The sequence below is a fragment of the Sarcophilus harrisii genome, chromosome 3 (genome assembly GCF_902635505.1).
Source record: "Sarcophilus harrisii chromosome 3, mSarHar1.11, whole genome shotgun sequence".
Classification (NCBI taxonomy): Eukaryota; Metazoa; Chordata; class Mammalia; order Dasyuromorphia; family Dasyuridae; genus Sarcophilus; species Sarcophilus harrisii.
Genome location: NC_045428.1, coordinates 554,353,359 through 554,381,019, shown reverse-complemented (window position 1 = coordinate 554,381,019; position 27,661 = coordinate 554,353,359). Strand labels below are relative to the sequence as shown.

Here is a 27,661-nt window from a genome sequence, read left to right as displayed (position 1 = left end):
TGGATGAAAAGAGTTACAAGTGGAAGAAATTTGAGGCCTGGGACTAGGAAATACTTTTGAACATACTGAAGTAGAGCTAATTTCATAAATTTGGAGAATTGATTTTCCCCTTCCCTGTTATACCTATCCTCCTATAAGTCAGCCATAGAGAGTCCATCCAACACACCCAACAATTTTATTGATTTCTCCTGACATTGTAAATATAGAATTAGAATTAACTGTAAGTCATAAAATGTTTTGCTTTGTTTCTCAGAACATCCCTGTGTGTTAATGCAATTATCTCAGTTTTACAGAGAAAGAAACAACCAGAGTGAATAAGTGACTTGCCTCAATTCACACAATTCTAAGTGGCAGAACCAAAATGCTTAAGGCGTTTTCAAATCTAGTTTACTTTCTTTCTTTCAATGTCAGGATGATTAAAATGTTTTTTCAAACCCCCCCACACACACACACACAGAGAATTTTAAGATTATAGCTATTAAGGGGAAGCTAGGTAGCACAATTGATAAGAGTACTGGGTATGGAGTCAGGAAAACTTGAATTCAAATTCAACCTCAGACACTTAATATCTGTAGATCCAGGCTAAGTCCCTTAATACTATTTGGCTCAGTTTTCTTCTCTGTAAACAAATTGAAAAAGGAAATGGCAAACCACTTTAATAGCTCTGTCAAGAAAACCCTAAATGGAGCCACAAAGAGTCGGACACAATTAAAAAAAACCTAACAAGTAGCTATTAAAACTGAGATCATTGTATTGTCAGTTAGGGGGCCAGTTAGCCATGTTAGATAATTTCCCACTTGACAACAAAAACCTGTCCAGTTTGGCACCACATTGATTGATGAGAGCATCAGTCACCAGCCTAACCTAACCCCTTGAATTTTCCCCACCTATCCCCTCACCCGACTTTTACCCCCCTCCTCTGAATCAAGAGGAAAAAAGAGCTGCTCATTTTCTTGTGCAGTACAGGTAGGCTACTACCTAACTACCTATCTGAAAACATTAGGAGGCAGAACTCCAAGGATTTAAAGAGCATCCTTTCCTCACTCTTCTAAAAGGCCCTTGGTTTAGCCTCTGTAACCAAGTCAGAAACTGGACCGGGCCTATCAGCTTCCCGGAGCTATTCCCAGAGGTTCCTATTGGCTGCCAGACAAATCCCACCCATCTCCCTTTTAATTGGCCACTAGTCAACATATAAGAGAGAGCCTGTTGCTGAGCAAAAAGAAAAAGAAAAAAAGCTAGCAAGAGGAAGGGTTTAAGGTAGTCTTGATCAGAGTAGGTCTACCTGACACCTCATCTGCCAAGCCCAGGAGGAAGGTGTGACCAAGACAAGTTCTGAAGACTTCTGGAGAAGCTTGCAATGGTATTGATTGTCCTTTAGGGGTTTCCCCCACCTGGGAAAGTGCCCAGTTCTGATGGATTGCCTTAGGAAGGTAGCTGTTCACATGTCTGGGCAGCAGGGGTTTTTTTATTTGTCAAATGAGGGGTATGAACTAGATGAGCCCAAAAGAGGGATCAGAGCAACATCTGACATGAAAAAGATAGCCAAGGGAATTCTGAAAGGGCAAAGGGAAGGCCATCCAATGTCTGAGGAAGCTGAGGGAATGCTCTTGCTTTGGGAGCATCCAGTCTGGGAGAAGGGGATGCTGCCGGTGAGTAGGACTCCTATTGGGAAGGAGGAAATTTTTTTCTTTTTGATTGAGGGGATGTGTGGGCATATTTTAGGAATTGGGAAATGTTGATAGATGGGGAGGAAGTGTATTGTCCTTTGGGAGAAATGTTAGGCTGTCGGGGCATTGTGGTACAATGGGGCACAAGCCTGAATCAGAAATCTAGACATTTGGGTTTCAGTCTGATCTCAGGCCAGTAAGACTTTGTGTGATTTAGGACAACTCCACCCTGACTCCGTCTCTTTCTGTCTTCCTCAGTTACTCTATAAAATTAAGGAGTTGCCCTAGGCTTCTTTGGACCTTGGCCATATTATGCCTAAAAGCAGAATCATTCTCAGAGTAATTCTTGGACCACACAGCTGGTCACCATTGACAAGCTGATCCAGTCTCTGCAATCAGACTGTTTGGGCTCTGTGGCTAGAAACCTCTGACTTTGGAACTGGGTTTGTATTCTACTTATGCCATTACAAGCTCAGATCTTGTGCAATGGCAGCCTCCTTGAGGCCTCTGGGTTCGTGCTGTCTGTATAATGACAAGAGAAACTCAAAGGTAGCGTTTTTTTCTGTTACTACTTTGAATTGTAGCAACATATGCCCAGCAGAGGGCACGGTCTGCTTGTGAAAATTCAAACCCGTCTTTTCCCTTCCAATTTGCCGGTGTCCCTTTTGGGCTGGTCTTGAAGTCTTTGCCATCTTACCTTCCTCACTGGTGGAAGGAAACACTCTTCCCTTTAGCATAGATACTTCGGCACAGCTCTTGTACCTGGGCTTGTTTAAGATTTCTGGGTCTAGTATGTTTCTTGCACTGGTTTCCCTGGCTTACCTGAAGACACCGATTCAAGAATTCCTAGAGAATGAGTGATCAGCATACTCCTTTTATTGCTCTGAAAAAGGGAGTGAAAGCTGAAAAATCAATTGGATAGACTGATAGTTTCAACCAGACTTGAAGGGATTTCTTTATGTGAACTTTTCAAATCACAGTGTCCTTTAATTGAATGAGTATTTATTGAGTTCCTTTTGTATATAAGGTATAGAGGGAGATACAAAGAAACAGCCTGGGAAAGCAGAAAGAGAACTATATTTGAGAGTCGGGAAACTCTGGCATTTTCTATGTGACCTTGAGCCAACACTGGATCTCTAAATTTCAATATACTGACCTGTAAAAAGAGAATAATACTTGCACTACCAGCCTAAGGTTTTTGTGAGCAAAAGAAAAAAAAAAAAAAAGATTCTGATTACAAAGTATTTTGTACTATTATTGCATATAGGACTATGTATTATATTGGAGATGAATGAGGCACAATCCCTGCCATGGAGTTTATAGCATGGAGTCTCATGGGGGAAAGAAGGTGTTGATACTAATAACTGTACATACAAGGCAGTAGGCAATAAGAATCATGGTAACAGTAGATGGTGCTGTGGGGTTTGGGGGTGGGGAGAGACAGAGACAGAGATGGGGAGAGAGGAAGAGGGAGGTAGAAAGAGAGAGATTATTTCTGGGGGTGAAATGACATTGGAGCTGATCCTTAAAGAATAGTGAGATTTCAACAGACAGCTCTAGGAGATGGAGGAAGGAAGAGGAGAGAAAAATACACATACACACAGAAACAGATAGAAAGGAAGAGAAAAGGAGAGGGAGAAGAGAGAAAAAGAGGAAAGAGGGGATGTTGAATAAAGGCAGGAAAATGGGAAAGTGTGTTTGGAAATGCCTACTAATACAGTTTGGCTGGAGCAGGGTGTGCACAAGGGAAATTTGTGCTTTGAAATATCAATATCATATATAACATAACATGAATATGAATGCATTTGTAGTCAGAAGAACCTGGCTTCAAATCCCAGCCTTGCTACTCTCAAAGGGTGATTTGGACTAGTCACTTAATCTCATTCTGTTTCCTTATTTGTAAAATGAGAAAGATTAAGTGACCAGTAAGGTCTCCTGGAGCTCTTAATCCATTCTGTAAGATTGGAAAGGAATTTTGGAGCCATTTATGGAGGGTCTTAAATGCCAATATTAGATTAAACTTGATCACTTTATACCAAGGAAAACCATTGAAGACTTTCAAACAGTTGAGTAACAGGGTCAGGCTTAAATCTTAAAAAAAGGTTCTGGGTTCCCAGGTCCCCCTCCCCCACAGGTAGGTGACACAATTCTGGAGTCAGGAGGATCTGAGTTCAGATTCGATTTAGACACTTATTAGTTTAGTGATCCTGAGCAAGTCACTTAATGGATTGTATCAAAAAAGAAAGAAGATTCTTCTAGCAAGAGGGGTAGACTAGATTGAAAGAGGCAGGAGAAGAGAAATAGTCTGCCAATTAAAGTAAAGCTGTTACTATAATCTAAATGACAGGTGATCACCATTATCTACATTTGAGTTTGGATTTTAGAAGTAGAGAGGAAAAATGGACAAGAACTGATAGGGTATAGGGAGAAAGATGAGTCAAGTTTTCAGTGGAGTATCGGGAGCAATTAATGGGAATGAGGAAGTAACTGCCTTTAGGAAGATGAGCTCAGTTTTCAGTATAAAAAAAGTTATTCAGCTTTCTTAATTTCCAGAGATACATTCTCATGGAAATATCCAACAACTAGGTTGGAAAATTTTTAACTAGAACTAGAGCAGAGATCAGAGATTAAAAGATAAATTTGAGAGAAGTCCACAGCATGAAGGTGCTTGGGGCAGTTTGGAAGATTAAGGACATCTAAACTGAAAGGAGGGAAGCTTCAGGAATCTAGCTGCTTTCCCTACTCTCCCAAGGTCAAACAAGTCCCTAAAGACCTTATTCCTGCCTCACATCTATCTCCATCTGTGTTAAGTTTAAAGGGCTAGCTGCCCTTTCCTATCTCAGCTGCTGAGTTGGGATGGTGTATGCATTCCAGAGTTGGGAAGATGTAACTCAGGCTCAAAGTTGCATCAAGTAGCAAGCAGTCCCTTCCCTCAGCCCTATTATCTTCCCCCACCTTACTCTCCTTCCCTTTTCTTTCCTCCCTTTCCTAGGCAGAAAAGGGTCACGGTCAGAATTTGGAGCAAATGCCCCCCCTCCTTTATAGGGGGGGATCTATGTAAGGAGCCAAGAGGGGTCATCTGGTAGATGAGAAAACCAAGACAGTTTAATGTTTCAAACTTGGTGCCCCAACACTTAGAGAAGTTTAGCAAATGTTTGTTGATTTATTGAAGGATCTATGAGTGATTAAATACCGTTAAATAGTCAAAAGGTGTAAAACTGGTAAGGAGAATAAAGGAGTGGGAAAAGACTGAAACTCCAGCAAGAAAGATTCAAGTGGACATCAAAAAGAATTTCTTAGGGAAGTTATGAAATCCCTGCTGGAAATTTTCAGATTATATGTGAATGTTTGGAAAGTTTAGTATGTTTGAAGATGCAGGCCTGTTTGAGGGCAAATTGGATATATTGAAAGACCTTAAGATTCCCTCAGGTTCGGATTTATAATTTAACTGGAACGATGTTAATATGCATTTCTCTTCCAAATTCCATCCTGACACCCCAGACAATCTCACCAGGAACTTACAATCTGCAGCATGAACTGGTTTGAAATTCTCAACTCAGATGCCCGGCCCACCCCTAAAAAGTTGCATTTCATCATGCGGTCGAAATGGCTATGTGGGAATGTCACTCTTGGTCTCTCGTTTCTCTTTTACTTGTTTATGAGTAACCTTCTTGCAAAAGTTTGCAACATCCTCCGAGTTAAAAAAAACTACAACTCCCAGATCTCTCAGCGCTTCCCTGAGCCCATTGGAAGATAGTCGAGAGAAGCCGTTCGTAGAGGGAAGGTGTCTCCTCCTTTTGCCTAACCAGCAAGAAGGTGATTGGTCAGAGCCTGGGGCTTTCTGCCCCGCCCTCCCCACTCCACTCCCCCGACCTGCGACTGGGTAGTCCCTGTTGCCGAGGTCGGGTCGGGAGAAGCTAAAGGCATTCGGGGGCCGGGATGTCGGTGAGCTGTGATAGCCAAGACACTCTTCACTCTAGAATTCTAAGGCCCCCTGGGGACACTGTAGAACCTGGGGCGCCCCTCCGGTAGCCAGGCACCCTTCCCGTGTTGCGGACAGGTGCAGAGCCCCGCCTCGCTGGGAGCGGCGACGACCCCGGGACCCACTTACGCCCCCGCGACCGGCCCCGCGAGCCCCGCAGGGGAGGGACGCGCTGGCTGGCACCATGATCGTGGCGGACGCGGAGAACTGCGCCGGAATCCAGCGCTACATCCCATACGCTCAGTGCGGCGGCGCTGGGGCCGCGGAGGTGAGTGAGCCAGACCCCTACCCGGCAATTTCCCCAGATTGTGGAGGGGACCCGAGCCTCTGGCTACGGGACTGGTTCGACGGCTGGCTCGGCTTTGGGCTTGGGATTGGGAGCTAGGAGCTGAGTATAGATTGTAACCTGGTTCTGGGGTTGCATCAACTGGCCCCGCTGACCTGCTGCTGCTGCTCCTCCTCCTTCCCGGGGACGAGCCCTGAACGGCTTCTAGGGACCGAGTGGGGGTGGGGAGAAGGAGGGGCTTCGCGGACTGGCCTTGAAGCCTAGATATGCCCGGGCCCGTCGGAGCCCACCCTGTGCGCTTTCTTTCCTGTTTTCCCCGAGGGAAAACCTTCGGCCCAGGTCTTGGAACTGTGCCTTTGGGGAGATGGTCGCGCGGAATCTTTCATTCTTGGGGCGGAGGAGGAGACTTTCAGGGCACTTCGAGGTGCCCCCGGGTCCTGCCCCTCCCCGTTCCCCGCTATCCTCCTTACTTTTCCTTACTGGGGTGGGAAGATCTCGGACTCGCGGGGGGGGGGGGGGGGTAAGAGCGGAAAAAAGCTACCTACAGCAAGGAGCAAGGTGCTCTCTGGCCTGGGGTGGGCAGCGACTTGGGTGGGAACTCCTGGAAAGGATGAGGAGCTTGGTGGTGACCTATCTCCTTTGGCCAAGAGGGGCTGAAGAAAAGAACCGAGCAGCCGCAAACTAGTGGTCTGTTCAGTAAGCTCAGCCACTTGTTAGCTGTGTGATTTGACCCTTGCTGAGTCTTTTGTCCCCATCGTTGACTCGGTGCTTGTCTGCTCTACCTTACTCACCTCATCGTCATGAGGAAAAGGCTTTGTGAGCTGGAAAAACGTTGTTGAGGCATGAGCTATACGAGGTGCCCCTCCTCCAGGAAGCCTTCCTCCAACCTCACCTGATTTAAATCCGACCTTTCTCCTGACTGAATCTCATTCCGGGATTCAGAAGTATTTTCGCATTTGGGAAAGTTTTGAAGTTTCCAAACTTCAGATTTGGTTTGTATGAAATGTTGGGGGGAGAGGGGTAGAAGTGTCTCCCACCCTATTAGACCGGGAACTCCCTGAATAGGAGCTGTAACCTTTACATCTAGATGAGAACTACCTAGGTAGTCCTGGAGGGGGCCTGAGAATAAAGGTCCCAGGCTTTTACAGAGGAAAAAACGGGAGAATGTCGGAGATGGAGAGACTTGATTATCAAGAGTCACCTAGATTCGAATGCCGATCCTCAATCCTCGGAGACCTTTCTCCTTTGCCCTAAACCATCTTACTTCCCTAATGAAGGAGGACTCCGAATGACCTTCCCGACCTCTAGGGGCTAGTGTGATAGAAAGACTAATGGTTCCTTTCCGGAGGTGGAAAGAAAACTCCTCAGCCTTCTCTCGCTCGCCGACACTCCACCCCCTCCCTCCCTCCTCCAGGTGTGTCCAGGGGCGGGTGGGAGCTCTGCAGTGGAAGGAGCAAGGCCGTGCCCTCTCACCTGATAGAATCGTTCCCCAGTGGAAAACTTCGGAATCCCGGTGTCAGCAGCGGGAGATGTCTCGCCGGTGACGGCGGATAAGTTAATGAGTACTCCTACTGACTTGAGAAAGCTTGGAAGGACAAGGAAGTCTTGTTTTCCTTTGGAGAGCAGGTGTTTGTTTCTCCCCCTCCACCCCCCAAGAAAACAGTCGATAGATAAGGAGAGTGAATTCAAGGGAACTTTCCCAGACAGATCTGAGCCCCCGATCCTCCAGACGGTCAATTCAGGACTTCCCCACTGCAATATCGGTCTGACCACACCTGTAGAAGAGGAACGGTCACATGATTTACACTGGAAGTGTCAAACATTCACCTGCCAGCTCCCCAGTATAGCTCAAACCAGATTAAAGTGGGAAATATTTAACAAAACAATAAAAACACCCAAAATATGTGAAATTTTAAAACATGTACAAATTAGTGGACCTGGGTTACACCATCGACTTAGATAACCGAGTCCTCACCCCAAAGCCTATGGAAGACACAAGGAAGACACCCGCTAACTCTTACAAAAGAGCATCCACAAAGGATTCACTTGGGCAGGAAAGATTAATTTTGATTACGGGAATCGGACAAGGCTTCAGGGAGGCAGTAGAATGGGAGCTGGAGATATTGGTGAGGTCTAAGCATTTCTCCATACTGGGGGATTGGAGTCCCCAAACCAGGTAATTGGTAGGTTAATTTAGTTGGAATACATGATTAGAATAATCAGAACTAACAGCAGAAAGATAAGGTGGCACTGAAGGGTGGAGGGAGTCTGCAATACCGGACCAAGGCTTTGGAATTTACAGTGTAGACCATAGGAACCCCGTTAAAGGGTTTTAACCCAAGAAGAGAGACCCCTGACCCTTTGGGTGTGTGCTAAGGAGAGTCTTTACCATTAAGTGCTGACTAAGCGGTACTTAGAACCATTAGAGAGAAATGATTCTGGAAGAGCTCTGATTTATACTTTGAAAATCATTTAACCTCTCAGTTCCCTAGGTAACTCTAAACTAGAAGCCAGTCAGTCAACAAGTATTATCTCTAAGCATTTATAGTGTGCCGAGTCCAGTGCTAAGTACTAGCATTAACAAAGAAAAATTAAAAAATAAAAAAAACCACAGTCCCTGTCTTCTAGGAATTCCCATTCCTAAAGAGAAAGCAAATGTGAATATAAAATACATAAATCAAAGACAATCACAAAATAGATGAGAGGCAAAGTGGGAGGGCATTCAGCCATAAAGGACAGCAAAAACAAAGGCCTGGAGACAGGAGGTGAAGGATTATATGCTAGGGTTATAGAGTGCTTAGGAACTGTAATTTCCTGATTGGGGGAAGAAAAAAAGACAGAGAAGATGAGGATTTTTTAATGATAGGTATCTTCAATATTTTTAATATTGTTTTTCTGATTATACATGTACATTAATTTTTTAAATACACCTTTCTTTATCATGTTGGGATTGCCTTAGATCAGTGAACCACTGAGAAGACCCAAATCTTTCATAGTTGATCTTCACGAAATCTTGCTATTACTGTGTACAATGTATTCCTTGTTCTACTTGTTTCACTCAGCATTAGTTCAAGTAAATCTTTTCAGGCCTTTCTAAAATCAGCTTGTTCATCATTTTTTTGTTTTTTGTTTTTTTTCGTTTTTTTTTTTTTTTTTTTATAGCTTTTTATTTACAAGTTATATGCATGGATATTTTTTCAGCATTGATAATTGCAAAACCTCTTGTTCTAACTTTTCTCCTCCTTCCCCCTCCCCCAGAACTCTGGGAGATGACTAAGAACCATTACATTGAATTCCCAATCCCTATATTTTTGCCCGCCTGCATTTTTTATTTCCTTCACAGGCTAACTGTACAATTTTTCAGAGTCCAATTCTTTTTGTACAACAAAATAATGGTTTGGACATGTATTTATTTTGTATTTAATTTATCCTCTAATATATTTAACATGTATTGGTCATCCTGCCATCTAGGGGAGAGGGTGGGGAGAAGGAGGGGAAAAATTGTAACAAAAGATTTGGCAATTTTTATTGCTGTAAAATTACCCATGCATATATCTTGTAAGTAAAAAGCTATTAATTATTTTTTTTTAAATGCAGGAGGACAAAGGTAGAGGGATTGGGAATTCTATGTAGTGGTTCATAGTCATTTCCCAGAGTTCTTTCACTGGGTGTAGCTGGTTCAGTTCATTACTGCTCTATTGGAACTGATTTGGTTCATCTCATTGTTGAAGAGGGCCCCGTCCATCAGAATTGATCATATAGTATTATTGTTGAAGTGTACAATGATCTCCTAGTCCTGCTCATTTCACCCAGCACCAGTTCATGTAAATCTCTCCAGACCCCTCTGAAATCATCCTGTTGGTCATTTCTTACAGTTTATCATTTTTTATAGAACAGTAATATTTCATTACTTTCATATATCATAATTTATTGAGCCATTCCCCAATTGGTGGGCATCTATTCATTTTCCATTTCTTTGCCACCATAAAAAGAGCTGCTACAAACATTTTTGCACAGGTGGGTCCTTTCCCCTCTTTTATGATTTCCTTGGGATACAGACGCAACAGTGGCCCTGCTGGATCAAAGAGTATGCACAGTTTTATGACTCTTTGGGCATAGTTCCAAATTGCTCTCCAGAATGGTTGGATCATTTCACAATTCCACCACTACATTAGTGTCCCAGTTTCCCCACATCCCCTCCAGCATTTATCATTTTTTTTTCTGTCATCTTAGCCAATCTGAGAGGTGTGAAATAGTACCTCAGTTGTTTTAATTTGTATTTCTCCAAATCAATAATGATTTTGAGCATTTTTTCATGTTACTATAGATGACTTTAATTTTATCATCTGAAAATTATCTGCTCATATCCTTTGAGAAGAAAGGGATTTTTGATTTTCTCTTGTTCTGTGTTGCATTTGTCTTTATTTTTCCAGACAGATCCAGAACCTGCTGAGTAGAGCTCAGCATGAGACTTGTGTCAAGCCTTGTCTTGACACTAATGCACCATGTAACTTTAATCAAGTCATTTCCCTTTTCTGAATTCAGTTTTCTTATCAGTAAATAGAGAGGGAAGAGGTTAGGGAAAACTCAATGAAATCCGTTTCCGCCCTAAATCCTAATGAATGATTGTTCTTCAGTTAATGTGCCTTGATTTAAAAGGTTAAGCTGAAGAGCATGTAATGAATTGAAGGATTTTCTGGAGTCTTTAGGGCTTCTTAAACTGCATTGCTATCCCACATGAGGTCTATAACTGAATGTGGAAGTCTCAAAATGATGGTTTATAATCATTAAATAATTAGTTTGTATACTTATTTTATATAGCTATGTTGCTGGAGAATGTTTGGTTCAGAATAGGAGTGAAACTGCTCTTACAGGATTCTGTAATTCCTGTAAAGATAAAGCTTTATTTTGACAAAGCAGGCCAGCTAAATACAAATAGCATGGATAACTAATTGGCAATTAGGGTCAAAGGGAAGAAAACTTTTATACTAAAATATTGTCCCTGATCTATGTTAGAAATACTAAAGCTACTAAAAATAGAATCTTTTTTAAACAATAACCTAGCCACAAGGTCTGTTAAAAACAGTCAAAACAGCAACTTGGTTGCCTGGTTTTAAGAAATAGTTTACAGAGCAAGTGTTCCTTCTTGGGGTCCAGCAAGTCTAAACATATTATGTTAGTGATTTTAGAAAATGTTTATGTTAGTAATTTTCATAAGCTAGTCTAGGACTCAGGATCCAGCATGTCTCCTACACCTGTATAGCCTGGGTCACTTAAAAATTTCTCAAGCAAACAGGGTTAAATAATTTGCTCAGGGTCACATACCTAGTAAGTGTCTGAGGTCAAATTTGAACTCAGGACTCTAGAGCAGGGGTTCTATCCACTTTTGAGCAGTAGAAATTGGTAGATTTTGGTTTTTTGTGTTTTTTTTGTGTGTTTTTTTTCCTCCTTGATACCAAGCATATATTGGAATCTTAGTAAGTTCCTCTCATTGCTTTTGACTTTCCTCTCTGAGGTTAAACAACAATCTGATCACTCCTCTGAGTCACATCTCTTCAGATAATTTAAGACAATCAGTTATGTCCTACCTAAGCCATATCTTCTGAAGACCAATTCCCTTTTTTTTTTTTTTTAGTCTTAATAGTTCCAAACTATGAGAATCCTCTTGGATCCTGATTCTGTCAGTTTCTCTATTGTCATCCATCTATTGCTTTTGGAAATCCATCTGATTGCCTTCCTGACAGGTCCAGAACAGTGTGAGACACATCAACAGCTTTACTAAAAATCAAGGTAGATTATATCCATAATTTTCCCTTTGTCACTAGTTTGCAGGTGTGCCAGGAAAGTGACTTGAAGTCACTCTGGCACCACCTGTACTTAATGAAGCCATGTTAGTTCTTAGTTACTGTAACTTCCCTTTGCAGATGTTCATCCACCATCTCTTTAATGCATTCTCAATTTTGCCAGGAATAGAAGTCAAACTCACTGGAACATACTAGAATTTGCAGACTATAGTTTGGAAGTGGCTACATCAATTGGTTTTTTTTTTTTTTCTCATTTATAATGCTTCTGTTTGATCTTTCAAATATCACTACTCAGCAATTTGATCAGCCAGTTCTTTTGGACCCAAGGTTGTAGTTTGCCCCGCCAGGGGACTTGACTTTGCAGGGGCCAAGTCCTCTTACTACTTCCTTACCTGAATATGGAATTCTCTGTTCTTTCCTTTCCAATGTAAAGGTCATTCCCCCTTTTTGCACAAAGAACAAAAACAAAAACAAGAATTAAGCAATTTTACCTTCTCTCTCTTTTATGACTGTCTCCTTTTCTTTGGTCTTCCTTTTTCTCCCAATATAGCTTTAAAAAAAAATCTTTTTCTTGTTTTCTTTAACTTCAGCTCATTCTGAACGTCAGAATTCCTGAAACATCCTCTTGTTTTTGGCCCTCTTCATTCATCTTCTGTACATTTCTTTTAAAAAATCTAAATAAACACAATTTATTGATCTTCTTTCTCTATTTTATTTATATGACTATTTAGAGAGAGAATTTCACCTAAGAACTGCTTTGGCTGCATCCCATAGGTTTCGGTATATTGTTTCATTATCGGATGAAAACGTTACTATGATTTTTTGTTTGACCTATTCATTCTTTAGAATTAGATTGTTTAATTTCCAATTGTTTTCAGTCTGTCTTTCCCTGGCACTTTATTGAATATAACTTTCAATGCCTTGTGGTCTAAAAAGGAAGCATTTAGCATCTCTACCTTTTTGCATTTGATTGTGAAACTTTTATGCCTAAAACAATTTTAGTGTATATGCTAAGCACTGCTGAAAAAAAGGTGTATTTCATTCTGTCACTATTCAGTTCTCCAGAGGTCTCTCATAGGATAGAGAGCTATGGTTTTCTAGGATTCTATTAATCTCCTTAGTTTCTTTCTTATTTATTTTGTGGTTAGGTTCGTCTAATTCTGAGAGTTTATCTCACTCACATTCACAATTCTAATTACCATATTTCCCTTCATCCTATTTTTGAAGGGGATGTGGGAAAACTGGAATGCTAATGCATTGTTGGCAGAGTTGTGAACGGATCCAGCTGTTTTGGAGAGCAGTTTGGAACTATGTCTGGAACTATGTCCAAAGGATTTCCTTTGACCCAGCAGTACTACAACTGGATTTGTATCCCAAAGAAATCATAAGAGGGGAAACAACCCTCATGTGCAAAAAATGTTTGTAGCAGCTTTTTGTGGTGGCAAAGAATTGGAAAGTGGGTGAATGTTCATTAATTGGGGAAGGGCTGAATAAGTTATGGTATATGAAAGTAATGGAATATTATCCTATAAAAAATGAGCAAGCTGATTTTAGAAAGGCCTGGAAAGATTTACACAAACTGATGTTAAGCAAAACAAGTAGAACCAGGGATACAGTACACACAGCAACAGCAACACTAGGTGATGATCAACTATGAAAGACTTGGTTCTTCTCAGCAGTTCATTGCTGGAAATCCCAATAAACTTTGGATAGAAAATGCTATCTGTATCCAAAGAGAGAACTATGGAGAATGAAAGTAAAATCAATACATACCATATTCACTTTTTTTTTTTTTTTTTTTTTTTTGTCTTGTGGTTTTTCCCTTTTGTTCTGATTTTTCTCTCCCAACACAATTCATAAAGAAATGTGTATATATATATATATATTTTTTTTAAATTAATGTACATATATAAGCAAAAAAATAAAGAAAACGATACTTAGATTTTTACTCATTTAAATTTTTTTAAAGTTGGTAGTTGCTCAGCCACATAGATATGTTCTAACAAATCCTATTATTCCTCTTCATTGGAACTGTTCCCCTTTTCCTCTTTAGAATTTTATTCTTGATTGTCCCATATTCCTCCCTCAGAATAACTTTTCCTGGAATGCCATGGAATATTCCTTATCTTTTCTGAAACCTCTGAAATATTTTTTTCCCAAAAAAATATAAGATATATGTTAAACAATTATGGAGTAATCACTGACCTCTTCTACCCCCAGGGTTATCATCACTGTATCAGCAGCCAGTTGGGGGAATCAGATCCAAAATAAAGCTTCCCTCTCCTAGTTAGATCCTCCACCTTTTAAGATGAGATAAACACTAAGGCAAGTCCGGAAATTATTAGATACTCTACTTTTTGGAGAAAGAGGGGGGAAGACAAAAAAAGATATCAAGCCCTCTTACAGATGGCTGAATAATTTGAAGTAGCTAATCAATCATATGGTGATGTCTCTATGCCAGGCTTATGATTTGCTTCTCAAATTTATCTATTGCCTCTTTCTGGCCAGATGGTCTATAGTCAGGGATGTGGTAGCAGCAGCTCTATCTTACATATTACAACTTTGACAAATCAGATTTTGATTTATTGTTTAGTTGATCGTCTAGATTAACGATGCAGTGTAATTTGGAAACATGAGTACATAATTTATACACACAGTCTCTCTTTTTAGAGGACTAGATTGTTAAACATTTACCAACAAATACTGGGATTACTCTATCAATTTTGCCTAAGCTTAGCAGGACTGCAATAGACAGACAAACATCAGGGAATGAAGTTATCGCCACAATGGAGACCCAGTAACTTCAGAATTATCATAAGGATAGCGATAATGACAGTCACCCCTTCACAATTCTGCAGATCTAAACAATACATCAAGTATGACATCTGTAATGTTCTACCCATAATCCGTTCTTAGGGAGGAGGGGGAGAGATAGGAGTGTTAAGGCATTCAGGATTAAGTAACTTGCCCAGAATCACACAGCTAATAAGTATCTAAGGTCAAATTTGAACTAGGTCCTCCTGGCTCCAGGACCAGTGCTCTATCCATCACCCCACCTAGCTGTACCCCCATAACCGATTTTTTAAGGAAGGGAAGTAAAAGCCTTCTAATTTCTCTTGAGATCCAACTTGGTCATATTATAGAGGCACTCCGTTTTATGTTGTTTTGTTATTGTTTTTTCCATTTATATTGTTGGATTCATTGTGTCTCTTGTTTTCCTGAGTCTGCTTACTTTGTGGCCAATATATGAGAATTCTCAAACCTCTTAGATTTATTATTTCTTAACTGCTCTAATAAGTACATATTCAGATACCACAACTTTGTTTTGTTCATCATTTTAGCCCTGTTCAATTTTTCATGTCCGCACTTGGGGATTTCTTGGCGAAGATACATTTCCTTCTCCAGCTCATTTAGCAGATGAGAAAACTGAGGCAAATAAGGTTAAGTGATTTGCCTGGGGTCAGTCTTCCTAACTCCAGCGCTGGCTCTCTATCTACTGTACCATTTAGCTGGGTACACAACCTGTCAGGACAGACCAAAAACCCGTGGATGGACGTTACAGGAAGGCAAATTTTTTCTTCCCGACATTAATAGTGAATTCCCTATCACAAATAGGAACTCGGGGGGGGAATGGATACTCATTTTCAAGGGTCTTGTAGATGTGATCAGGATGGAAATGGAAAGCTGCATAAATAAATCTTGACCATCAGGCAGCAACCCAATGCCCTAAGCATTGGAGTATGGAAGAATGTAATAGAGTTGTGAAGGGCCTCGGGTCCCTGGCACTGAGAGGTTTGTTATTGGGTTTTCCACTTATATATTACTGGATTCACCTGTTAGGTGGTAATGGGGAATAATTAAGGGTCTCTAAGGTAGATGATGAAGTCATCAGAACTGTTCTTTAGCAAAATTATCAGGATTGGAAGGGGTGAAGAAAATCAGTTGGCAAAGGGGTGTGTGTCTGAGATGGCTTGGAAGGTTGGATGAAAAGGATACTAGAGAAAGATGGAAGAGACTATAGGAGTTTACAACATGGGAGATTGCAATGATGGTGCTAATACTTTTCATGGAACTAGAGAAGGAAAAGAGAGGAGAAAGATTGATGGTGGTGGTACCGTTAACAAGTAATGAGAAGTGAAAATCAAAGCTCCCATTTAGGTAGCCAGCAAAACACTAATTCCAGAGTCAGAGCTGGGGTCCTAGGGCTGTTATGTTTTAACTGGACTGGTGTGGAAGGAGGAAATTGTCATTCTCCTAGCCAGCTAGGTTTTGAAATTTTTCCTGTAAATTTGGCACAGAGCTCCTAGGGGTCACTTAACTGGGGAAGGGCAGCTAGTGCTTTGATCTTGGGGATAGACCTTTGACTGCTTGGGGTTGGGAGGTAGGGAAGGAGTCAGGGCCCAAAAGGAATAAGCTAACTCTTCCCCCAACATGACAGGACCTGTCTCTGAAAGGTCCCTCCTAAACCCTCTTTCCCTGTTCCCCATTGAATTTACCCCAGATTGAGCATGGTATAACGGAAAGAGCAGAGGACTTTGGACAGAGGACTTGGGTTTGAATTCTGTGTTACTAACTACCTGGTTTCTGGACCTCAATTTCCTCCAATGCTTTCTAGTTCCAAATCTTATCAAAGAATCAGCCTTAGGGGAAGTAACCTAAGACTGGGGAAGGAGAGTGGGGAGAAGAGTGCCTTGGGGTAGATGGGGCAGTGCTGTGATCATGGAGAAAGGGGCAAACATTTATTAAGCATCTGTTGTGTGCCAAGTACTAAACATTTTACAACTATTATTTCATTTGGCCCAAGAGAGAACTAGACTGAAATCCAGTCCTAGGTTCAGATCTCAGGTAGGCCATTCTAGAATCTGCCATCTATTTCCCTCATACATGAAACTCCATCTCCAGACTCCAAGCATTTTCAGTGATTGTCCCTGTATCTGAAATATTCTCTCTGCCTCCTGGCTTTCCTGACTTCCTTTAGTTCCCAGCTAAAATCCCATTTTCTGCAGGAAACCTTCCTAATCCCCTATCCTGTTAGTGCTTTCCCTCTGGTGATTACCTCCATATCTCCCCAAGAGTATTTTGTCTGTATATACCCTGTCAATATTTTCTCTGTACATTGTTGTTTTCCTGTTTCTCCCCATTAGACTGTCCATAGGGACATCTTTTTTTGCCTTTCTTTGTAACATCAGCACTTAATATAGTGCCTGGTACATAGGCGGCACTTAATAAATGCTTGTTGACTGACAAGACTTCTCAGGACCTCAGTTTCTTTATCTGCAAATACTAAGTCCCCATATTTGCACTGTCCACCCCAAGTGGCTATTGTGAAGAAAACCCTTTGTATTTATGTAATTATTATTTATGTGGGAGTGTAAATCTTATCTTCCCTGGGAAGTTGGTTGGGATGGGGTTGGGAGGTGGGGGTGGAGCTGCTGGAGGCCTTTGAAGGGATTCAGGGGCCTAATTGCTTCTCCTCTCCTGGGATCTTCCACTGGGCTCTCTCAGTGGCAAGCTGACCCTGCAGGCCACAGAAGATGGTGGGGGGGGGGGGGGGGGGGGGGGGGGGGGGTGGGGGGGGGGGAGACACTTTCCAGGTGAGCTTGTCTTCCCTGCTCTTCCCCTCCCCCCTTTCTCCAGAACTCGAGATTCTTAAGGCCACTTTGACCTGTCTCTCCATCCCTCTCCTGAAAACCTTCCTGCCACAGTTCCCCAGCTGGCCAGAGCTGGTTCCACCCCCTTGAGAGCCGTTTCCATCTGTCTTCAGCTTGGGAGGGATGAGGAAGGGGATTTGCTTAGTCAGCAGCTCCTTATCTTCCAGACTGAGTTGTTTGTTTTGGAGGAGGGGAAGGGAGGGAGATTAGGCCTCTGAGGCCTGAGGAGGTGAGGGAAGCTGAAGCTAAAGCTGACATCTGTGGGGGAGTCCCTAAACTGAGGTACCAGGACTCTGAAAGCTGCCCTGTCTTTTATGGATGGGGAAAACTGAGGTTCCCTACAGAGAAAATGACTGGCTTAAAGCCATATCCTACAAGTTCAAGTGTTCTCCCTGTGGGGAGGGAGCGCTGGCAATTCCTAGAGACTTAATGGGTGAATAGTGAATGAAGAAGGTGGAGAGAGGAGACTTTTATTCCTCTCCTATTATAAGGTGCACTTGACACTTAACGTTGCTAACTTAAGGTCTCTGCCAGGGCTAGGTCCTAAGGATTTCTTCCAAAGGAAGGACTGTGTCTTAGGCCAGAGAGGGAGCCAGCATTCCCACCCCCTTGCCTCTGACCCCATTGATAGAAATATTTTTTCTCTTAGGAGCAGAAGATAGTTCCTACTCGGAGGCTCCCCCGAGGCCCTAGTGCCTTTATCCCTGTGGAAGAGGTAAGCAAGAAGTATTTGTTTGCCTGGGGTTGTGGGAGTGGAGAGATCATCCCAATCTGAGTATCTAGGAAAGGCAAGACCCAGGAAACTAGGGAGAAAGAGATGAAGGAGAACGTTTTAATAATTAAGGGTCTATAAAGATACATAATAAACTAGGGTTGGTAAATAAAGCATTTCTCTGTAATATGAATCACTGCCCTAGCATACTTGTGTTAGGTCTGGATTTTTAAATATTAGGTTTTCCCTTAATCAGCCCTGACCCTGATTGGGAGCTGAGGACTTACTGTATCACTTGCTTCTCTGGATTTTTTTTTTGTCCTGAAAAGGGGTCCAGGAATTCAATTTAGTGGTTGGTGACTTCTAATATCTCTTACTTGCCAAGTTTCCTGCATGGGATCTCGGTGTAGTGAGCAGTCTGGGAATCCTGTTCTTCCAGGAGGCTCTGGGTAGTTCTGACATGATTCCTTCCTTGTCTTGTCTGGGCCAGATCCCAGAGGACCCTTTGCTCCTGGGGAGCATTAGAGATCAGAAACTGATATGGTGTAAAGGGTGTGTCAGACCCTGGCCAGCCACAGTGCCTGGAGCTGAAATCTATACCGATCAGTGGAGAATGAGAGGGTGACTGGCATTCATTTCTCATTTTAGTTCCTAAGACAACTTGGAAAGTGACTCGGATTGAATGCTGCCAATCAGAGCTCTTTCTCCCTAAGCCCCCTTGCTATGTTACCCTTAATAAAACTAGAGCATAATGCCTAGTGGTTCTTAATGTTTTTGCCTTTGTTTCCCATTATTTGAGGAGGGTGTTCAGTTCTATCAATTTGTTAATGATCTATAGACAAATGCATAAATTTACCTCATTTTATCAGATGAAACATTTTTTCAGGAATATCCATGTACATCCCCTAATGGACCAGTGTTGCATCTGAATTGTTAATGAAGGAGTTAGGGTTTGGGGAAATGGGGGACCAGAGAGGTCTCTGAATGTAAGTCCTCCCTTTCCTGGCAGATCCTGCAGCAGGGACCAATGGCCATTGAGCATCAGTTGGGTCTGGAGATTTTGGCCTCAGGACGGCCAGACAATGTCACACTGGTGATGGGCCTGCACCCCGACTACCTTAACAGCTTCTGGAAGATGCAGAGCCTGCTATTGCGAGTGGATGGACCTCTGCCCTGCTCCTGGAGGCACTACATTGCCATCATGGTGAGCCCCGGGATGGCCTTTGGGGCTAGGAAGTAGTGACCAGAAGAAGCCCGAGGGACTAAATCTAGTCCTAGGCACTAAACTCGGGCTTTCCTAAGACTGTTTTGTCCATAAAATGGGTCTAATACTTGTACTTCCTAATTTATAGGAGTGAGCTAGTTCTAGCTACTAAATTCGCTGTACTAAATTCGAGGTAAAAATTTGGGCTTCCTTAAAACTGTTTCTTCATATAATGGGTGTAATACTTGCACTTCCTAATTTACAGCAGTGGGAGCTGTTATTCTCTGTTTTTTGGTATATCAGGTAGAAAGTCATTAAATGGGCAAGTGAGTGAATGAATGAATCAAGAGCCATAGATGGAAAAGCCCACAAGTCCCCCATGGGGAGATAGGTGGTAAGAACCACAGAACCTTGGAGTGCTTTAGCAGAACAAAGTCAAAAGAAGTGGTGGTCTTAGTTGGATTGGATGAATTGGATTCACACCAATTGTTAATTGGTGTGAATAGTTTATTCTGGGGAGGGGGAGAGGAGCACAGGGAAAAAAATAATCTTGAGGGGCCTTGTCCACAATGCTCTGGGTGAGCTTGAAAGTTTAATGGAGGTGAGATTCCGGCTTTTCTCCTGTGAGGTTAGAGATGGAGGGAGAAGGGGCTTGATGGCCAGCTAGGGTAGGGAAAGAAGGAATATTGGAAAGAAGATTGGGGCAAAGAGCCCCAAAGTGAGGGTGTCCTGAATTCTTTCTGAGTAGGTAGAGAGGGGTCGAGAGGAATTAATGAAAAGCTAGTTGTCTGCAGAAATAACAAAGAAAAGAGGTCATGTCCAGCTTTTCATGACCCCATTTGGGATTTTCTCTCCAAGATACTGGAATAGTTTGCCATTTTCCCCTCCAGCTCATTTTACAAATTAGGAAATGGAGGCAAGCAGAGTTAAGTGACTTGCCCAGAGTCACAGTTAGAACTCGGGTCTTCTTGACCCCAGTCTTGGCGCTCTGCCCACTGCACCACCTAGATGCCTGCATTCTAATGGAAGAGACAGTACATATAAAGGAGTGGTGGCCAGATGGTATAAGTCATCCAAGGACAAGCAAAAAGCAAGCATTGTCTTCTCTCCAGGAGTTTACACAATCTAAGAGGGAGACAGCAGTTAGGTCTAAACAAGATAAATTGAGTTATGGCTTCAGAGGGAAGGCAGAATGAAGAGGGATCAGAGTCTGACCTTTGTTCTTGCCCTCCCTGCCCCTTCGGACCGATCTTGTCTGGTTCTGCTGATCCAGGCCATGTCTGCCCAGCAAGTTCCTACATCCAGCCTCCACATTCATTCCACCCTGATTAGAAGACAAGGGGAACGAAGCTGTCTGGGAGGCCAGCCTCTCCCCATTCCCTAATCTGTCTTCTCCCACCTTCCCACAGGCCTCTGCCAGACATCAGTGCTCCTACCTGATCAGCTTCCACATGGCTGAGTTCCTGCAAGTGGGTGGAGACCCTGAGTGGTTCCTAGGCATTCACCGAGTCCCCCAGAAACTCCGAAACCTCAATGAGATCAACAAGCTGCTGGCCCATCGGCCCTGGCTCGTCACCAAGGAGCACATTGAGGTAAAGGGGGGGAAGCCTCATCATAATTATTACACTAGCTGGCCTTCATATGTTATTCATAAATAAGGGTGCAAGCATTCTGCATTCTGAGATCTCTTCAGGTTCTGATATTCCTCCTTCTAAGGTCCCTGGTCATCTTATTCTGTGATGGATACCCTGTGTAGAACTAACTGACAGAATGGGGTCTAAATTAGGTGGGAGGGAACTATGTGGAGGAATGAGGGAGAAAAGCTGGGATGGGATGGAATGGATGCCAAGGAGGTCTGGGCCCCAGTTAGAGGGATCATCATTTGTTGCCTTTCCATTAATTTGCACAAAAGGTCACCTGCCCTAGGAGTCAGCTTTTCCCCAAGAATACAATGAGCCTTGACATCTAATGGCCATTCCCTGTGGGTAATATGTGGTGTTAAGCTATGAGGAACAAAGCAGCTCATAGATTTGTGAAGGGACTCAACCCTGGACAGGTGTAATAAGAGAGAACTGGGAATTGTCTTCCAGGCTCTTCTGACCACTGGCGAACACAGCTGGTCCCTGGCTGAGCTCATCCAGGCAGTGGTCTTGCTCACCCATTATCACTCCCTGGCATCTTTTGTTTTTGGCTGTGGCATCCTCCCTGATGGGGATCCAGAGAGCAACCCTGGCCTCCAGGTGCCCTCACCGCCCAGTGGGCAGAGCAGTCCTCCCAATGGATACCCCCTTGGCAGTTCTGGGGTAAGTAGCAAGGTCTGGGGTAGACCTGGGATCGGAGGGAGGGGAGGAATGGTGAGCTCAGTCTGTGTTGGGAAGATTTTGGTGGAACTACTTTTTAGGTGAATGACAGGTGGGCTTAACCACTAGTCTTTCTCCCCCTCTCGCACCACCAGGGCTTTGATGCTGTTAGGGAAGTAGAGGCCTTGATGGAGCGAATGAAAATTCTGCAGGAATGCCAGCTAGAAGAGGAGGCAGCTTCTCAAGAGGAGATGGAGAGTCGTTTTGAGCTGGAGAAGTCTGAGAGCCTTCTGGTGGCCCCTACAAGTAAAGCTACTGGGACCTAGCGGGCTGGAGCTCCCTGGGGTCAGGAAGAGGAACAGGGGTCCTGTCTACTGACAGAATATCTCCTTAGGAAGAGAATAATTCACTCCCCAAATATACACAGATATATGCATTTCTCAGGGCCCTTTTCAGCTGGAAACAATAGCCATTCATGGTAGCTTTGTCTCTGGAAGGTATAACACCTGTCTGCTGGGACCCTTTTGGCCAAACTGGATCAGCGGCCTCTCCTTCCCAACATCTCTGAAGGTGTCCCAGAATCCTGTTATTTATTGTTAAAGCTAGGGGAGCTAATTCTAGTTAGAGAAAAGGGACAAGGATAATCTGAGGGTTCCTAGGAAGGACTTGGGGTATTGGGATAGGGAAGAGTTTCAGCCCTTCCGGACCTTGTCTTCAGCTAGGAGGAGAGCAGGAGAGGGGTGAGATCTGGTACACAGGTGGGAAAGAGCAGAAAGGGTATGATGGCCAGTGGAGAGAGAGAGCTCTCCTGGCCATTGATCTCAAGGAAAGACCTTGTGGTGGAGGAGACTGCCATTTTGTGCTGGATCTGGGATGTGGGGGTCTTAACAGCAGCACCTTTATTAGAGTTTCTTCTCTCAACTCTCAACCTTTCTTCATTATTTAGCAGGAGGGCTGGGAACCAGCTGCCCCCACACTGACTCTACTCTTAACTTCCTCTGGCTTGATCCACAGGTGACATTCTAGAGCTTACTCCATCCCCTGATGTCCTGTGCTTTGTGGAAGATCCCACTTTTGGGTATGAGGACTTCACCCGGCGAGGCACCCAAGCCCCTCCAACCTTCCGTGCTCAGGTAGCCTTCCCTTGCCTTAGAGAAATCCCTCCACACTTATGTGGGAAGGGGAGGGGAGGGAATAATTGGAACCTGGAAATTGTTTTCAGTGTAGAGACCTACCCCTAGACACAATGGTCACTGGAGGTTAGTGAAGAAGCCTCACCCAACAAGGTTGATAGTAATGGAGGAGGCTCAAATCTAGTCCTCCCACCCCCGTGGCTCACCGAGATCCAGAATCCCTTTCAGGGACATGAAAATTTACTTTGGGATGGTGGGCATTAGGAGTCCAGAAGAATTGGGCCTGGGCAGCTACTGGTAGTTGTCCTCCCAGCGCTCACCAGGCTCCCCTCTATCCCCTGCCCTCTGCTCCTCAGGACTATACCTGGGAGGACCACGGCTACTCCTTGATCCAGCGACTCTACCCAGAGGGGGGGCAGCTGCTGGATGAGAAGTTTCAGGTGGTATACAACCTGACCTACAACACCATTGCCATGCACAGCGGCGTGGACACCTCCATGCTCCGCAGGGCCATCTGGAACTACATCCATTGTGTCTTTGGCATTAGGTGAGAAGTAGCTTCCACCCACTCATGGATGGTCGCCAAGGTTTTGTCCATCATTTACCACTTAAGTGGTGTCCTGGGGAAGAGGGATAGCATGTTCCCTGCCCACCCACAGGCTTCTATGCAGTGAGCCATCCCCTAAACTCCTAAATGGTTTGCCTGAGATCTTTTTGTCCCCTTTCAGAGAAAGATGAAGTCAAGAGATACAGCAAAGGGGGGAAAGAAAGAGAAGAGAGACAGAGAAGGAAAGAAAAAAAGAAAAAAATTCTATTTCCCACCTTTCCTTCTCTGGTTTTGGAGGGGATCTGCTGCCCTCTCGTCACTTCTCCCATTCCCGCTAAACAGTCTTGGGGTCATTTCTGTGATCTTCTTGGAAGGGTTCCCTAATAAAGTAAAACTCTAATAGAAATGGGATCTGAAGTGGCTCTAGGGGCTTAAGCAGTACTTGCTGGTCCGGAGCCTTCCTCCAGGCGACTACTCGGGGAGGTTGGAGGAATGGACTTGACTGGCCTGAGAAGTTTCCTCCCCTAGCTCACCTTTCCTCTGCTAGCCCTTCTCCAGGGGGAGGAGGTAGGCAGCAGGCTCCCTCCCCTGGGACTCTTTGGTACTCCTTTCTTGAGAGTACATGGAGCTCATTTTGGCAGAGGTTTCTCTCTGAGAGCAGATGATTGATACTATTTGGGGGCATCCTTTTTAGGTATGATGACTATAATTATGGGGAGGTGAACCAGCTCTTGGAGAGGAGTTTCAAGGTCTATATCAAAACGGTAGCCTGTTATCCAGAGAAGACAACTAAGAGGATGTACCATCATTTCTGGAGGCATTTCCGGCATTCTGAGAAGGTAAAGGGTCTTCCTGCTAGAGGCAGTATGGGAGGGAACAGGGCAAGTTGGAGGTCAAGTGCTGGGACTTGAGGGAAAGCAGGTAACTCTGGAGTTAAGTTTTTTCCTAACTCTAACATTCTCTAAGATCCCCTGCACCACTAAAATTATGCTGTCGGGTCCTTGCTAGCCTTGGTGTTCTATACCCCAAGGAAGGCCCTCCCAAGTCTGACCTCCTGGGTTCTAAGGGCCCTCCCAGCTCTGACATCCTGGGTTCTAAGGGCCCTCCCAGCTCTGACCTCCCGGGTTCTAAGGACCCTCCCAGCTCTGACCTCCCAGGTTCTAAGGGTCCTCCCAGCTCTGACTTTCTATCAGAAGGTCCGTCCAGTTTGAACCTGCTACAGGTCTGGAGATGGGAAGGTAAAGGCATCTCAGAAACCAAGGCAGGGAGTCAGACAGAAGGCTCTGTGTATAAGGTAGCCATATGTGTGGAGGCCAGGCACCTGGGCTAAGCTTTTGAGACATGGAGTTCCTAGGTCCCCAAATCACACTGGTTGATTTCAGGGGTAGATAACATAGGAGGTAAGATGGGGCACAGTCCTGGAAAAATGGGAAGGTGAGAGTGTCTCAACTTTATCAACAGGATCCTCTCTGCACCCCTTCTTCCCTTCTCCAGGTCCATGTGAATCTGCTACTGCTGGAGGCTCGGATGCAAGCAGCCCTCCTCTACGCCCTGCGAGCCATTACTCGCTACATGACCTGATGGTGGGCACCGTGGCCCCTTGTCTCCAGACTGGACACTACTTTGGCTGGGGGGGCCAGCTTCCTTTCTGATCTACAGACTGTTGGTCTCTGCCCATATCACCTTCCCTCTCTGTCCCAGTCTGATTTTGTCTATGAAACCTTGGAAATCAAGTGCCTCTGGGCCCCCCACCCTTCTCCATCCTTTCCCCACCCTGTCCAGTGGAACCAAAAGGGCCTGTCTGCTCTGGGCCCCAATCCCGGCCCTCTGGGAGCTGAAGAGGTAGGCAGGAAACATCCAGGCCATTCTCTCATCCTTTCTTTCCTCCTTCCCCTCTTCCATCACCACGGTTAGAGGGAAGAAGTTACTTCAAGGAAGACTGTTCTAAGCCCCAGCTTCCGAAAAGAAAGGCTGTTTGCACCTTGTATGTTCTCCCCCGGCCCCCTCATTGAAGATGTGTCCTGGATTCAACGGACTAGGACACCTGGATGAAGAGGAAACAGCCTGGGATAGCACCTGCACAAAACTGGGCTGACACTCCATGGGATTTGGGGAGCCCTGGGGGCACTTCCAAGGCCCCTGCCCCCAAATCTATTCTTCTAGCCCTGTTACACTAAGGAGCCTGGGCAGTCAGAGGAATTATCTGTGGCTCCCTGATCTGTTTTCATGATTCCCTTCCCAGCCTTTTTTCCCTTCTCTCACTGCTGGCAGTGAGGATCCCCAGAAGAAATCAGGGCAGAAGGGGGATAGGAAGAAGGCTGGTACAGAACTTTGCTTTTTTGAGCGGAGAGGAAGTGGGTGGTCTTTTCTTTCTGGATGGGCCTGGGATGTGAAGGAAAGCTCCTTTAGGACTGGTTTCATCCATCCCTACTTGACTTGTGACTAAGGAAATTGGACTTGTCACAGGGTGAATTCTGTCCAGAATTACCAGGTTCTGCCAAAACTAGCACCTTGACCCACCTCCTTCACTCCTTGTATTTACTAGAATTTGGGTTTGGGGAATAAAGTTGACAAGTAAGTGACACAGTAAGTGTTACATTGAGAGGGTCAGGAGATTTCCCCAAAGTTCCCTGGCCTCACTTTGCCTCTGGCTGACTGTGAGACTTTAGACTTCAGCTTCTTAGTCTATAAAATAGAAAAGCTTCTGGTTCCAGAATTTATAATTGCCCTATACAGCTTCCAAATAAGGGCAAACCCAGAGGTCCTTAGGACCCTGAATGTTCCCTTCCTTTGCCAAAAAGGAGAATCTCTCTCTCCTTGGACCCTTATCCCCTCCCCACACCCATTTGCCCCGGGTCCAGAAGGGCCGGAGCCATTTTACATTGCACTTTCTCTATTATCAAAACTGTGAATTCTGTTTGCCATCTTTTCCCAGTCCTCCTGCTCTGTCTCTTACTCTTGGACACTTGGGAGGTATTATGAGTTGCCATCCTTCGTAAATAAAGCTGCTGTTCCTGCTCTACTCCCTCGGTGTTCCTCTCCCAGCCCCCACCCATGCTAAGGGTCTGGCTAGAGGGACGGAGATGAACTGGTGGGGAGGTGTTGACCAGATGCGCTATTCATCATGCAGGTCATGGTGACATAAATGGCTGGTATGTTGAGGCTAGGCTGCGGACCACTTGGCCCTGAGCCAAGACCCCAAAGATGTGTACTGTCCCTATGAATTTCACAAAGGAAAAAAGCTGGGGAGGAAAACAGTGTTTCAATGCAGAAATGTTTGTTACTTTGCTACATACTCCATATTGACAAATAAAAGATTCATTGAGGTTGTTTTTCTTCTGGTTTGGCTTGGTTTTTAATGAAATCCCTGAGGTGGGGATGGGAGTGGAAGTGGGGGTGTTCTTCTAAGACCTGGGATTATTCTTGGGAATTGGTGTTGGGGACCATGTGGCAGGAGTCAACCACAAAACTCCCATCTCAGCTCCATTCCTGAGAGCAGGACTTGGGTGGTACCCAGGCCCCTTTTGGCAACCGTCCTGGGGTCATTGAAAGGATCGGGCAAACAACTCCAGGCTGCAACTAAGGGAAGTTATGGGGAGATCATCAGCCATGTGACGTTTTCAGAGAATTGGTGTCCTCTCCTAAACCAATCCAATCCCTTCTCTGGGATCTCATGGTTCTCTGGGACCATCTTCTGCTCATTCTTGTTTTCTTCATGCCAGAAATGATGCTATCTGAAATCCTTACTCATCTATTGTCCTCCATCTCCTATGGGACTCTTGGGAGACAAAACAGATTTATGGAACAGGAGATCCCTGGTGTGGGATATGACCTCCAGCATTACTCGCTCTATATCCTTGCCCCTCACCTATAAAACCAGGTAGTTACAATAGCTTCATCCCTGTAGGGTTATTCTGAGGATCAAAGTTAATGTCCAGAAAACACAGAGATCTATCTAATCAACATTTAAACAACTGAACAATAACAATAATCCTAGCACCTAGTACTATGCTTGTCGGATGGTGCTTGTCCATTGATGGGTGGCCCGGTGGACTTCAAACCAGGAAAACCTCTTCCTTAGTTCAAATTTGCCTCAGCCACTTACAAGCTGTGTGACCTGGGCGAGTCACTTAATCCTGAATGCCTTAGTTTCTCATCTACAAAATGAGACAGAAGTTAATGGCAAAGTAATATTTTTGCCCCAAAATCTCAAATGGAGTCATGAGTCAGAACTGAAAAAACAATGTTCAAAAGGGAGTAGAGACAGACCTGAAGCTCAAGAGGGAGTAGATAAAGACTTCCCAGTGGTGCAAGATTACAAGCTGCCCACCCTTCATCCAGAGTGACTTGTGTCACCCTCCCTAAGGGACATTTG

At 44.2% G+C, this 27,661-nt stretch overlaps 1 protein-coding gene across 4 annotated transcripts; it reads left to right on the top strand.

Annotated features, from left to right (window-relative positions):
• The first annotated feature begins 1,203 nt into the window (after nt 1-1,203).
• Nucleotides 1,204-26,616, top strand: SESN2 (sestrin 2). Of its 4 annotated transcripts, XM_031962462.1 has the most exons (11): nt 5,489-5,917; nt 18,040-18,105; nt 19,112-19,306; nt 20,716-20,898; nt 21,397-21,609; nt 21,762-21,912; nt 22,621-22,739; nt 23,096-23,286; nt 23,981-24,125; nt 24,781-24,869; nt 25,201-26,616. In XM_031962462.1, the coding sequence occupies exons 1-10, from the start codon at nt 5,834-5,836 to the stop codon at nt 24,865-24,867; spliced, it is 1,434 nt and encodes a 477-aa protein (XP_031818322.1). In that variant the 5' UTR covers nt 5,489-5,833; the 3' UTR covers nt 24,868-24,869; nt 25,201-26,616. The 4 variants fall into 4 exon arrangements, with proteins under 4 accessions (XP_031818323.1, XP_031818322.1, XP_031818320.1 ...); XM_031962463.1 differs by lacking the exon at nt 5,489-5,917 and adding an exon at nt 1,204-1,360 and having other exon boundaries at nt 24,781-26,616; XM_031962460.1 differs by having other exon boundaries at nt 24,781-26,616.
• Nucleotides 26,617-27,661: the final 1,045 nt, after the last annotated feature.

Bases quoted from the DNA above. Each gene is read 5' to 3' on its own strand.
- SESN2 (XM_031962462.1), top strand. From the start codon at position 5,834: ATGATCGTGGCGGACGCGGAGAACTGCGCCGGAATCCAGCGCTACATC. The intron at 5,918-18,039 runs GTGAGTGAGCCA...TTTTTCTCTTAG, and splicing joins GCGGCGCTGGGGCCGCGGAG to GAGCAGAAGATAGTTCCTAC. The intron at 18,106-19,111 runs GTAAGCAAGAAG...CTTTCCTGGCAG, and splicing joins CCTTTATCCCTGTGGAAGAG to ATCCTGCAGCAGGGACCAAT.